General features: G+C 43.9%; 1 protein-coding gene and 1 long non-coding RNA gene across 2 annotated transcripts in view; one reads left to right on the top strand and one right to left on the bottom strand.

The window, feature by feature from the left end:
• Positions 1 to 1,588: 1,588 nt before the first annotated feature.
• On the bottom strand, positions 1,589 to 14,423 carry gatb (glutamyl-tRNA(Gln) amidotransferase, subunit B). Its single transcript, XM_027017892.3, has 13 exons — positions 14,236 to 14,423; positions 13,476 to 13,626; positions 13,114 to 13,227; positions 10,525 to 10,723; positions 10,033 to 10,155; positions 8,013 to 8,126; positions 7,226 to 7,310; positions 6,792 to 6,836; positions 5,750 to 5,942; positions 5,327 to 5,460; positions 2,744 to 2,822; positions 2,426 to 2,560; positions 1,589 to 2,205 (listed from the first exon to the last, which is right to left on the bottom strand). Exons 1-13 carry the CDS (start codon positions 14,394 to 14,396, stop codon positions 2,080 to 2,082), a joined length of 1,659 nt encoding a protein of 552 aa, XP_026873693.2. The 5' UTR covers positions 14,397 to 14,423; the 3' UTR covers positions 1,589 to 2,079.
• The window catches only part of LOC145657908 (uncharacterized), a 73,028-nt gene continuing 72,048 nt past the window's right edge, over positions 13,574 to 14,553 (top strand). Inside the window, exon 1 of the long non-coding RNA XR_014123860.1 lies at positions 13,574 to 13,706. This is a non-coding gene — a long non-coding RNA (uncharacterized LOC145657908). The remainder of the gene's footprint in view (positions 13,707 to 14,553) is intronic.

Below are 14,553 nucleotides of genomic sequence, written 5' to 3'. Positions count from 1 at the left end.
TGTGTGTGTGTGTGTGTGTGTGTGTTTGCATGATGGCACCACCCTTCTTTGTGTGTTTATCCCATAGTATTAGATTTCATGATGCGAAAAAGACGTCATAGTACTAAAAACGATACATAGCTAGAGGCCACCAATACAATATAAAGTAGACGAGTCTGATGTTGGGCCTGGCTAGGGCACTCTGGGAAAGCAGCTTAGCCTGAGATGGCCTAGTTTGACACCAGTGCACCACAAACAGGCCTGCCTGTCAAAAGGGGGGGAGCTTTTGTGCACAACCAGGTCCCCGCTGAATCCGGTCCCGACTGGACTTTAAACGGCAGCATCAAACGCTCCATGACCAACATAAAAGCCTCTTGAAATCTCCAGGCATTCCTTTGTTTTGTCATTACTGTGTCCATATGCCAATGAAAAGCACTCTTGCCTAACCAGTGTCCAGTGCAGCGCTCTTAGTAAACAGTTTTTCATTTTGTTTTTTTTAGCTTAGGTGATCTTGTGCTTGACTGAAGCTGTTGTGTGGGAGCACAGTGCGAAAACTGTCTGGGTGTTAAATAACAGAGCCAGTGTTTTTAAAGCGATTTTCAAAAACACCATAGAAAGGTTTCGACTTGGACTTGCAATTTGGACTTCAACCAAATTATGCAAATGGTGTTTAAAGGTAGATACTGCATCACCAGAGTTTAAGACTTTAAAGGAATACTGCTAGAATGGTGTGTTGGAGAACGTATCATTCTAGCACCGGAGGCCATTGAGTTATGTAACAGCCGCTCATACTGGAGTCCAATTACTAGACCGCAGTCAGGGGAGGAACGCATGCCGTGAATTCACGTCTGTAATATCCATTTCATGCTTCAAATCCTATTTAAAAGCACATATTTTCTCCTACTGTGCCTCATCCATGTTTCTCCTGTCACTGATTAATGATGTGGCCATGTAATAGTGTGTAGATATACCGCTGCTGTTTTAATTTTTATGTTTGTATTTGTACCTTTGTCCTGCTTTCATGCTGAGCTATATTCCAAAGCGAGGTGATATATAAATAAATCAATAATAATTACAAAGGTTTTATCGTTATAAATTTATAGCATTTGTTCAGATTGCCCACAGGAGGGTGCTGTTTACTCACATAGCAGTAACACCTGCCGTGGCGACGTAGGGAAGGTTGTTCTTTCAGTACCATAGATGATGCTATGGTGACAGGGTTCGACATGATCTGAAAGTTTGGAGTTTTGGTAAACTCACTATTGGTATTGGTATCAGTTCTGTTTTTCTACTACCACAATCCTTATACGATAAACACTGGTCTGCCAGCTGCTAAGCAACAAGGGCTTTTTTTTTGGACCAAACGCATGTCTGATGTGTGCTTGGCCGTCCGGCTGCTCACTTAGACGCACGGACAATGCTGGTGTGATTATGCTAGTCTCAATCTCAGTCTCGTTCATTTTACAGCATCATCCTATAATTGCCCTCATTACAGGTGTGTTAATTGTTTAGGAGGCAATTATCTTTTGTTCAATTATGAGGCCTTCGGGGGTTAACGGTATTTCTTCCACATGAGCTGTCGAGGGACACAAACAAAATGACACACTCGTGCATGAAAGCAGCTTTGTTTATCTGCATTTAAATATTAATATAGATTTATACAAAATGGTTCTGTGTTCCTTGGGATCCACCAGAGACATGGTAAAAAATGAACAAGAAAATAAGCATCAGTGACACTTTGCACGACATAATTAACATTATTTGCATCTTGCAGTGCACAGCAGGTCAGCGATCCCTGGAGATGAAAGTTGTACGGGATCATATAGTTAAGCTGATGTTATTAATTGTGTCTAACAGCTTGTAGGTAAGTCCGAACCTCACTAGCAGCTCCCTCCTCTCTGTGGCTTATTTATAGCCAGTTACAGAACAGTCTTTCCTCTATGGACCTTTCTACTCACAGATACTCTACTCTCAGCCGGGCTCTCTGCATGACGACGACGATGTTGTTGGCTTCTGAACGTTGAACTTTTAATCGAGTCCGTTAACTCGGCAGATACAGCTCGATTCGCAGCAGCTGCGTGGAAGTTCTCTGGGTAGCGCTCATGATGTCATTTCCTCAAGGATTCTCCTGACCTGGAGCGGATCTGTCCGGCCCTTCGTCTCCTTCTGTACGATGCCCATCAGCTTGTTCAGAACCTTCTTGTTACCTGCCCGGATCACCCGCACCTGCGGCAGGAAACGCGGTCAGTCACCTCACATGGCAAACAATTCTATCTTCGGTTCAGTTCCTGCACATACCATGCAGCTGTTATGCTACAGAAAAATGTTCAGAATGTATGATTTATTCTTATTTCAAAGCTCATTTGCGATTTTATTTATTTATTTATTTTTTGGAAGGAGTGTCAGAAAAGGATTGTATAGGTGACCCCGTGTGTGGTAGGTTCACCTCCTCAGGGTGAGCGTCCACCACTCTGCGACAGATCTGCAGGATCTGCTCTTGGTCACTAATGAGCTCCAGGTCCAGCTCTGCCACCAGCTGCTTCACACTCTTCTCAGGAAGCTTCCACATCTCCTGAAAAACCTGCAACACACGGGCACGCACACACACACACACATTCTGTTATAAAGCGTGTCATAAAACAGATTGATTGTAGTTCTAAGAGCCCCTGGCTATAGGATGTAGAGGCATCAGACAATGTCTCTGTGGATATTTCAGCACAGAATATGGAAAACCAGATTAGTGAAGGGTGCTATTCTCACTCACCACTTTGGCGGCTGAGGTGGAGATGTGACCAGATTCTAGAATGTTCAGCAGTTCGGCCAGAGCTTCCGAAGAGATGGGACTGAGAGAGGGATGAAAAACAAGGAAATGGACACAGAAGAGAGCGAGCGAGCGAGCGAGCATCTGTGTGTGTGTGCGCGTGTAAACGTGTATATGAGCCCAGGAGAACTCATTACTGGACACTGCCTTAGCCATAGTAGCATAGCAGGCTACCTCACCTCCAGGCCTGTGTATGTGTTTTTGTGTTTGTGTGTGCGTGTGTGTACATGCGAGTGAGGGAGAGAGAGCAAACAATTTAGCCCCACTCACTCAGTATCATAAGGCACTGCCAAAAAACTTTTAAAAATAGAAAGTGATCATTGAAACTGTTTTGGGGGAGCTATTAACGCACGCATGCGCGCACACACACACACTCACTAACACACACATATGCTTACAGACACTTACCCTTTTATTATCCCCAGGCTACAAATAAACACAACCTCAGTTTCTGGTTATTTACTGCTAGGAAACTGCACACACACACACACACACACACACATCACTCTGTTGCTGCGTTCCTTTCATTGGCTTCCAGTAGCTGCCTGCATCAGATTTAAAACCTCGATGCTCGCCTACAAAGCCAAAAATGGACCAGTTCCTCCATACATGGTCAATGGTCAAAACCCAATCCGTACCTCGAGTGCTTTGAACTTCAATATGGCTTGGCTTGAAATACCAAGTTTCATGTCTCTTGGAAGACAAGCACCGAGACTATTCTCTGTCCCAGCTCCCAGATATTGGAACGAACTTCCACTTGCTGTCCGGACAGTAGAGTCCCTTGCAGTCTTCAAACGCAGACTGATGACCCATCCATTTATGGAATATTTCAATGACCACTGACCCTGCTCCTATGTTGACTAACTGAAACTCTAGTACTTATTGTATTGTGTATTGCACTTATTGTTGTGCATCATAGAGCTTTATGTGTTTTGCACTTCTAGGCATCAGTACTGAACCCTGTATTTCAGCAGAATATTAGTCCATTGGTATCTTGGACTCTAACCTACTGTACTGGCTAGGATACATTCTATGAGTAAATGACAAAGCACTTCTGTAAGTCACTCTGGATAACGTCTGCCAAATGTTGTAAATGTAAATGAATAAAAAGTAGAACAGCCTTAGCAAAACAGTAGAAATCTCCTCTCCTCTCCCTCCCCTACTCTCTACGCACAAATGTTTCTCTTGTTCTCTGTGGTTCTCGTCCTCTGTCTGAAAAGTCGAATGCAAATATGTAATCACTGCACAATCAAGCAGCTAATTAGTAGAAAGAGGCCCAGTACAACACACTCGGAGCACAAATGAACTTTTGCACACACACAGACAGGTAAACCGGTGTGGTCATTGGTGTGTGGGTGTAGAGGTTGATGTATATGTAATACAGGGTGGTGTGTGGGTGTAGGCACTGATGTGTGGGTATAAGGTGTGGTGGATGGGTAATACAGGGTGCTGTGTGGGTGTAGGCACTGATGTGTGGGTATAAGGTGTGGTGGATGGGTAATACAGGATGCTGTGTGGGTGTAGGCACTGATGTGTGGGTATAAGGTGTGGTGGATGGGTAATACAGGGTGCTGTGTGGGTGTAGGCACTGATGTGTGGGTATAAGGTGTGGTGGATGGGTAATACAGGGTGGTGTGGGTGTAGGCACTGATGTGTGGGTATAAGGTGTGGTGGATGGGTAATACAGGGTGGTGTGTGGGTGTAGGCACTGATGTGTGGGTATAAGGTGTGGTGGATGGGTAATACAGGGTGGTGTGTGGGTGTAGGCACTGATGTGTGGGTATAAGGTGTGGTGGATGGGTAATACAGGGTGGTGTGGGTGTAGGCACTGATGTGTGGGTATAAGGTGTGGTGGATGGGTAATACAGGGTGCTGTGTGGGTGTAGGCACTGATGTGTGGGTATAAGGGGTGGTGGATGGGTAATACAGGGTGGTGTGTGGGTGTAGGCACTGATGTGTGGGTATAAGGTGTGGTGGATGGGTAATACAGGGTGGTGTGTGGGTGTAGGCACTGATGTGTGGGTATAAGGTGTGGTGGATGGGTAATACAGGGTGCTGTGTGGGTGTAGGCACTGATGTGTGGGTATAAGGTGTGGTGGATGGGTAATACAGGGTGGTGTGTGGGTGTAGGCACTGATGTGTGGGTATAAGGTGTGGATGGGTAATACAGGGTGCTGTGTGGGTGTAGGCACTGATGTGTGGGTATAAGGTGTGGTGGATGGGTAATACAGGGTGCTGTGTGGGTGTAGGCACTGATGTGTGGGTATAAGGTGTGGTGGATGGGTAATACAGGGTGGTGTGGGTGTAGGCACTGATGTGTGGGTATAAGGTGTGGTGGATGGGTAATACAGGGTGGTGTGTGGGTGTAGGCACTGATGTGTGGGTATAAGGTGTGGTGGATGGGTAATACAGGGTGCTGTGTGGGTGTAGGCACTGATGTGTGGGTATAAGGTGTGGTGGATGGGTAATACAGGGTGGTGTGTGGGTGTAGGCACTGATGTGTGGGTATAAGGTGTGGTGACTCACCTCTGTGTAAGCCTCAGGCCATTCTGGTTCAGATTACCCAGCAGCTCCTTAATAACCCAGCCAATTACCTTCCTCGGCTCCGCCTTCGTTTTCTGGATGACTCGCTCAAAGTAGTCCATCAACCCAACCTCATTCTACACAGAAAACCACGGTCATACAGCCACCTTCAACATCTACGAATACAAGCAACACTGAATATCAAGTTCTAGACACTAGACATTACTCTGAAGACATTACTCTGAGGACTAAAAAACAGCAAATATTTTGTGCTGTGGTCTGATTTGTGTATGCTTTAGCTATATTAAACATACAGCTCTCATACTGTCTGGAAAGAGCGTCACACTGTCAAATGTGTTACTGCTCCCTTTTGGACAAAATGGCACTGAAACAGAATACATATTCAGGTAACCCCATCTCGCTCACCACTAAAGTGAAGCTATGTTCAGGCAGGAGGCCGTACTCTTCCACGAGCTGTGCCCTTTTTACTCCGGGGAGCTCTGGCAAGATGGCCTTTAGCCTGTCAATCACCACGACCTGGGTGGGGTCCACGCCAGCAGGCACTGAGGCCACGCTCTCATAAACAAACAGAGGAGGAAGATTGGGCTCCGGCATGAACCTAAGAGGGAGAGACCGAGAAACGGTCCAGGGAAAGAGCATGTTATTTGGGAGACGGAGAGTGAGAGGATACCAAGAGGAGAAGAAGAATGAAGGACAGAAAAAAAGAAAAGAGAAAAGCTGTTCTGGGCAGAAGATAAGGGGGGGTGTGTGTATGGGAAATGTTTCAGACATCTCCCGTGAGAGTCACGCAAGCCGAGTCTTAACTCCTCCTGATTCACACGCCTGCGTGTCACTCAGACCCACGCACGCACCCACCCACGTTATCTGCAGCACAGCCAGGCAACTACATCCCATCCTCTCCCTCTCTCCTGTCTCTATGCCTGTCCTCTCATCCATCTTTCCACTTCTCCACTCGTTTCCTCTTGCCGTTTCCTTTCTAAAACAGCTGATTCACGTTCATGTTAACGTGCAGTATCCTCGTAAATGCTCCCCAACATCATCCCAACCCCCCCCCCCCGCACAACCCCTCCTCCTCCTCCTCTTGCTCAAACAATTCCCCACTCATAGCAAAACACCATCTCTCGCAGATGCTGTAATTTAAATGGCTCTTTTTATGACAGCAATAACAATGGCAGCACTTTACTACAATAAGCCAGGCTGAATCTGTGCAGTGTTAAACTACTTACTGCATAAAATCTGCTCCACTCTTACCTGTTCACAGTCCATCATTTACACTAAACCTTATCCTGACACTGCCAAAACCTTTATAGTGCTGCACACAGGCAAATCATCATATGAACCTCTTCTTTCACATCCCGGCGGTTGGCCCCGCCTCGTCTCCTCCCCCTCTAATGACTTTTGCTCCTCCCTCTGACCCTGGCTCCGCCCAGCCTGCTACAGCACCCACCTGTAGTCCTGAAGTCCCTCCTTGTCTCTCATTGGAACTGTTGCTCTGGGAGACAGAAGAGGTTAAACTTAACAGGGGTCACAACAGAAAGACAGTTGCACCATGTTTAAGTGAAACACAGCACATTCCGGTTACCTGTATAGGGAGCTTGTGAGTGTGTGTGTGTGTGTGTGTGTTTGCTGAATGCATAATTAAGAATAACAGCTGTGATCCAGTTGGGTGATGTTATTTCAAGGACTGATGACCATAATCACAACATTGTCATTTGCATGCATGCTTGCTTTTAAGTATGAATCAGTGAGCCCTGCAATTTCTATTGAATTGAATTGCAAATAATCCTGAATCAAACCATTTGACAAAATGCACTCATTTGTTCCATCAGTAAATGCGGTACTTGGGTCTCATGTATGTTTGTCCCGACTGGGGCTCCTTACCCAGACTTGCTGTCAAAGGCCCGGGTCTCATTAAGGATGGTTCCCCCAGTGTCTAGAACCTCCATCTGCCTCTGGATCTCATAGTCTGTAAAATATGAGCAAGAAAACACCAGACTGCACCTAGAGCCCATCACTAAGTATCTATACCAGCAGACCCTAACATTCATCACAGCACAGGTCTTCTGCCTAGGCTCAACACACACACACACAGCAAGAAACTAAAGAGAAATTGATTTGTGTAGCAGAGAGGGTGAAACAAAAGTTGAACTTCCAGTCTTGAAGAGATTAGAACTAATTCAAAGCCTAGCAAAGAGGAAAACAAAGCTAAACCCTCATAGATCAGTAAGCAGGTTCAAATGCTGACACACTAATTATACTTTTGAAAAAACAACAATGAGAGTAAATAAATGGCTAAAGTTATTAGTCCGGTAAACCTTGAAAGAGAGTCTTATCTTCCTTTCTTGCATCAGAGTTTTTGAGCATGGACGTAAGGAAACGTCAATTATGGAGGCCACGGGGTTAAAAATAACACTACACAAATACATCAAGTGCTGTAGCTGTGAGAGAGGTAGGTAGGTGTGTGTATGTGTGTGCCTCGCTGGTTCCTAGTGTCCTGTGGTTCATGCGGCAGAACGGCAGCTCTGAGTCTGGTGCATCAGGACTGAGGTGGCTCACACACCAGAGGGCATGATCCTTATTGACTGGGCTTGGAGACTGAGGGAAGGTAACTCACACTACCCACATGGTGTTCAGTTACTCAGGGATGATCGGTAGGAACAGGTCTTACCTATCGCCTTGGCAACATATCGAGCACTGTTGATGTTCTTAACTTCAGTCCGTACACCCAGCGGTTCCCCAGGACGGTGGACCGAAACATTAGCATCAACTCTCAACTGACCCTCTGGAGAGAGATGGAGAGAGAGCGAGAGAAGAATAAGGATTAACTGAATTAGAGAGCTGTTCTTTTCTCATCTATCAGTGAATTTCAGGCAGTTTTATGACCTGAAGAGTGTGGATGATCCATTTTCAGGAACACACCTACTGAAATCATCAGTATTAATCACGCTCTTACTGAGAACCATGAGATCACCCTGGACACATTTGGCTCATCTAACTTCAGCTACAGACGTTCCCTTAACAAATACTTGGGGAAATAAATGAATATTAATGAGTATTAATGAATATTAAAGAAACGTTCCTACTAATGATTAAACACAAAGGAGACAGGGGGAGAGAAAGAGACAGAGAAGGACAGGAGCGATGGGGAGTGCACAGATGAACTCACTGTAAAGGCTCATTTTAAGCAACTGTCCAGAATTCTGAAAAAGCTCTGCATGCAATGCTGTGAATAAATTTGAATGTGAATAATTTTATTTGCATGAAATAGATGAATAATGTGGTATCTGAATGTGGCCTGTGCTCTGGTGAAACGCTCTCTCTGCTTTGTCCAAGCCGGATAAACAATTTGCAGCATTTTGCTTCAGGTGCTTTTTGATTAAACTGGAACACATGAATTTTTTTTTGTGATGGCAAGACAGCGGTTTGGTTGGGCTGTGACAATCTGTGACTGGTGAAGGAGAAGCAAATTATTTTCTCTCCTTAAAACCAAACAACACTCTCCCAAGGCCAGAACATTCCAGATTCATTTCAAATCCTATTGCAACTAGAAACATCCCTTACCCAGGCCTGGCATGACAGGATACAGGAAAGAGATGGGACAGGAATTAATGCTGGTAAATCAGTGTGTTAAAAATGTGGATCTATCATCAGGTTAGAAACACAAGGCATCACTGCACAGCTCAATACAAACCAGCAAGAAGACTAAACTGGCTAGACAAGGGCAGGAATTGCAGGTAGACGGATGCCTTCCTGGACTGATTACTTGACTTGTAATTGGAAGGTTGCTGGTTCAAGCCCCACCACTGCCAAGTCGCCACTGTAGAGCAAGGCCTTTAACACTCAATTGCTCAAGCTGTACTCACTCATAATTGTAAGTCACTTTGGATAAAAGCATCAGGTAAATGTAATAACTATTCAGCTAAGAAAATCTATTTTTACATTTGGAGTCTATTTTTTATGTTTATGGTCTATTTTTGTGCATTTTCTTAAAATAAAAAGTTCATGTAAACATGTATTTATTCTTCAACCACCAGTATATTAATAGTAAAATGGTCCAATAGCACAAGTTGAACGGCTGGTTGAAACAGGCTACAAGGAACTTCACTAAGGAATGCAGTAGTGTTTCACTAAGTTCAGCATGTACTGCTCTGATTTTTAAAAAATGGCACAAGTATTTGACATCCACTACATCTGCAAGTTTGTGCTGAATAGAATAACCATCAATTTGTGCTGAAGACTGTACCAGTGGGTGGATCTGTGGTGAAGAGTGTACTAGCGGGTTAGTTCCTGTTAAAAAGTGCAACAGTAGTCTTTAATAGTGTGTCATGTTCAAAATGTATGACTTCACTTAAAAAAAAAACAAAACATCAAAAACTATTTGGTATCCACATTCAAAATCTGTGAGTTGACTAACGGAGTTACCTTCTGTTGGAACAGTGGATTACGTCTTGTTGAAAAGACTGTGGGTGAGTTCTTATTGGAAAGGAGTTATGTCTTGCTGAAGACTGAAACAATCAGTTAGTTCTTGTACCGCTGGGTTAGTTCTTGTTGAAGAGTGTACCGCTGGGTTAGTTCTTGTTGAAGAGTGCACCGCTGGGTTAGTTCTTGTTGAAGAGTGTACCGCTGGGTTAGTTCTTGTTGAAGAGTGTACCGCTGGGTTTATTTTTGTTGAGGAGTGTAACACTGACCGGCCATATTTCCGTAGCAGGTGCCCAGCGTCTGCAGAATGAGCTGGAGCTCTCGCACAGCTGCGGCTGCTTCCTCCCCGCACTCCATATCTGCCTCCATCACTACCTCCATCAAACCCACACCTGCGGGGGGGGTTAAGAGGTGCAGGTGGAGAGAGAGAGAGAGAGAGAGAGAGAGAGAGAGAGAGAGAGAGAGAGAGAGAGAGAGAGAGAGAGAGAGAGAAGAGGGAGAGACAGCAAGAGAGATAGCACAAAGAAAAGTTTTTTTTAATACTTTAATATTCCAATATGTTAATATACTATTCTGATATTATTATAATAGTAAAGTAATGAAATGCATTATAATATTTTAAATCAGTTACTCTTTGCAGCTGACATTTACAGATGCAGAGGTTAAAAGTAGATGATGCTCTCCGTTCATTACAGTCTGACCCCATGCTGTGAGGTCTCTGAGTCCCAGTCTCCCACATGGGCTTGTGGGCCATGCAGTACCTGCTCTGTTCAGATCTATGAGTGTCTGGTTGCGGTGGTCGTCATGGAGACTCTTGCCACTGTCCTGTTCTAGCTGGATCTGTTTAATCCTCACATTCTTCGTCACCACCTGGTTCCTCTTCCTTCCACCTAAGTAGCTATAAGTGAGGGATCCATTCACTGCAATGGGCAGTCTCTGCTGTGTGATCTGGTAGCCTGCCTTTGGGTATACAATACACACCCACACACACACACACCCCCACGTGCGCACTCTCAGATAAAGAGAATATGGCAGTTCTGCTGAACCTAGAAGGTTTCATTTCATGACATTTAATAGCAATCTGGCTATAAACTGAAGCACCCAGTTGTGAGGCAATTCTGTGTAGCCAAAAACCAAATTATACTGTTAGATTAGTATGTGATTAGAGATCTTGGGTTGTTAAACAATATGGACAATACTGCATGTAACAAAAAAACAAAAACAAAACCCCCCCCCAAAAAACCAATGTGGCTAGTTCTGACATTACATGTAATGACATCAGTAATAACTGACAGTAAACCACAGAATTTGACATTGTGGACTATCCTCTTCATCACACTGTATTCTAAGTCAGCGGGAGTGAACCATGAGAAGAAGGGAGAGAGAAAAAAGTCGGGATGAAACTGTCCAGAGGTCAGTGGGGCTTAATGTGAAATGGAGTGTGAGTGGAAACCTTTTCGCTGGTAATTGGATGGGAAGATTGATGAAGAACAATATCAGTGAATGGATGACTGATCTAAATGAGTGTTCTCCCAGTCGTCTGGAGGATACACAGCTCACCCCTCACATCTACTGCAACACAGCACTCGTAACTGTTGCCATGGCAACTCCGGAGCAGTTGAAGAAAAGAATAAAAGTGTGTGGTGAGGTAGCTGATCATTAATCATGGTCATTGACAAGACAAGAAAACAAGAAAATATATATGGGAGACAAAATACACCACCATCTATAATCACCACTAAATCAATTAATTCCTTATAGGAACACAAATGTAATTTAGCACTAGAGAAATTCGATTTGCAGAGGTAATGGATGAAATCAACAATAATATCTAAGGTTTTATTTTCCCTTCGTGTCCCCTACGATTTAGAGATCCATTTGTAGTTAGCAGATGTGGAAGCACAGGCAAAATATCCAATACAAATGAATGTCTGCATCACTGTTAAACATAAGCCAAACGCACTCCTGAGAAACTACAAAGACCAAGATCCCAGCAGGCCTCAAAGTTTGAGAATTCATGAAGACTCTTTGTAAACATGACTCACAGTGACTGCAGGCATCTGTTCTAGATGCTCCATTAGTTAGCCGATTTAAATCCCTGTAGGATTCACTACTGAAGAATCATCCATATGTGCACACACAAACACAACCTTAACGTCATACCTTAGCACAGAACCCTACTCGTGCATAATCACAGGTGCCAGATTAAACTGACAGTTGCCAGCTGCAGCCTTATTTGCGGCTTTATGTCAGAATTAAAACCAGCAGTCATGCAGAAATTTTCCACTAGCCCCAATAACACAGCTCAGCACGCTGCACCTAACTTCCACTCATAATTACCAGCTCCTGTGGCCTGGCTTTGTGACGCATGGACGCGGTTGTTGAACGTGACTCCGGTTCCAGAAGGCTGCTGGGATGAAAACCGATCGGGCAAGAGCTTAATGGAGTTGAAGGATTGGGTAAAACATTGCTTTTTCATGGCCTTGTTGGAATAAAGTTTGAATCGACAACACAAGACTGGGTTTCTGCTCTTCTGCACCACGTCACTGCCTGTCAGAGTGGAGCCTCCAGCCACCCAGCTATGCTGAGTGCACACAGCCTATATTCTCATTACCACAGCAGACACTGTTCTTCTTTCCTTTGCATGGCTGCATCTTATTTTAAAAGCCAAAATCATGTGAAGTTTTGTGCATCATCCACTGGATTTATTGTCAGTAGAAATGCACATCTGTATCACGGCCAACACTTTAACCTCTTTGTTCAAGGTTTAAAATGAATTAAAAGAGAGTTTTCTGTTGCATTCAATTCAGCATTTAGATTTTAATTACATCCATGTGGTGGGTATTTCTAGCAGTTTTCCTCTAACTAAACGACAACACTAACTCGACAGGGACATGTACTAAAACCATTAACAGTAAACAAGTAATGATTCAAATTGTCACTGCAGGTGTCAGGGAAAAGTTTACTCTGCTCTGAGTGTGACCACTCAAAGCTTGTAAGATTCAGCACACCTTTTTTAAATCAGTGACTGGCAACTATGGCTCTACAGACTCAGTATCGCATCAATACCGAAATCCACTACTTTCCCTGTTTAGGTACACAATGGGCTTAACAATGATCAGAAATTAGCTGATGATCTTAATCAGGTGTATCTGGGCAATGAAAGAGTAACCAGGACTGTGGGTGTCCAGAGCTGAGACTAAAGAACATAACTCTTTAAGGTCTTTTTAGGTTAAAAAAAAAACCAAACAAACCAAAATGAATATAGGTTATGTTAGATTAAAGGAGTGGTCAGAATAGCAGTGTAAAAATACAAAACACCAAATGATTCCAAGACTGGGAGGACTCACAGGCATGTCAGCATAAAAGTAGTGCTTCCTGTCAAAAAGGGACTTCCTGTTGATGGTACAGTTCAGGGCAAGGCCTGTCATTACCGAGGCCTCTACACATCTCCTGTTTAGCACCTGAGGAGACCAACCAAACACAGAATACAGAGGACAGGGCCTTAGCACGGTCACCACTTCTTAAAGCAATTGTCATCAACACTTGCTGCTGCTGAGTAGCAAAAAAAAGGCAAACAAACAAAAAGTAAGATCTGACTCTAGAATACCGGTGGCCAATTAGAGAAAACATTTGTTCACTTCATTCAAAATTCAGTATTCAGAACTATACACACTACTATATCATTATTATTTAGTATACATAAGCTTACTGGTAGTGTCCCAGGCAATGATGCGTCGAAACACGCCACCAGAGAGTTTGGCGGAGCAGAGAACCTGACCCCGGAGCTCGAGAACAGCTTTGACGCCGCGTGAATCTGCGCGTGGATCTCCAAGCCAACGACCCCGACCATCTGAGGGGGGCTTTAAAAAAACAAAACAAAACAAAAAAACTGGCCTCGAATAACGTCTAGAATCGACACAACGCTCAGTTCTTCGTGCTTGTGAGTGACCGTCATCTTCCTGTGTAGTATTTAATGACGCTACATTGACTGACCTGGGTTAAAGTTATCTCTGAACTTCCCCTCAGTAGGTTAGTTAGTTAGCTAACCTAGTCAGCTATGCTAGCTGACAAGCTAGTTGTATAGTTAGGGTCTTGTGAAATTCGGTCATATTTTTTAAAAAATCAGAAATTCAAAGAAACGTGACTAATACGTTTCTCCTTTCAAATGACTCGAATGCTCACTCGTGTACACACCTCGGTGTGTGGCTGCTCCTCTTAATTTGGTCAGTGGCAGTGCGGTTTTAGGAGTCATAGCTCAACACATAACCCAGCGTTACCTAACCTAGCTGAGCCAATATTGACTGCTAGTTATGGAGGAACGTGCATAAATGTAAATTTATTCTGAGGTCTTTGAATCAGTAACGTTAGCTAGCATCCTCGTTTAGAACTAGGTAGTTAGCTGTCTACTGCTCACCGTGAATGTGATGACTTTCAATACGACTTGTTAGGTTATCTAGCTACTTTCTTACCTCTTAGTATGCATTTTCGGCTGGAGTTGGCATTTGGATCTAGATGTCCGTATACGTCTAATAAAGATATCATGTTGAGTAATGTTACAAATACGTTTGAATGTAATAAGTTCATTTAATTTGTGCAACAGAATACGGTTGCCCGAAGAGGAGGCAGCCATTTTGTGTTTTGAACAGGGTGAAATGGAAAATGTAGTTTAAGCAGCTCTATGTATAGACAATACTACCGGCAATAAACCATAAAAGACTTCATCTCCCATAATGCTGTAGTGACCGCATTCCTGCTGTGTATTTCCTGGTGATTTCGACGTCATCACT

This window comes from Electrophorus electricus, chromosome 5, assembly GCF_041902795.1.
Source record: "Electrophorus electricus isolate QZ-2024a chromosome 5, ASM4190279v1, whole genome shotgun sequence".
NCBI classification, from domain to species: Eukaryota; Metazoa; Chordata; class Actinopteri; order Gymnotiformes; family Gymnotidae; genus Electrophorus; species Electrophorus electricus.
The sequence above is the reverse complement of the archived record's forward strand: the minus strand, read 5'-3'. Positions and strand labels throughout refer to the sequence as shown.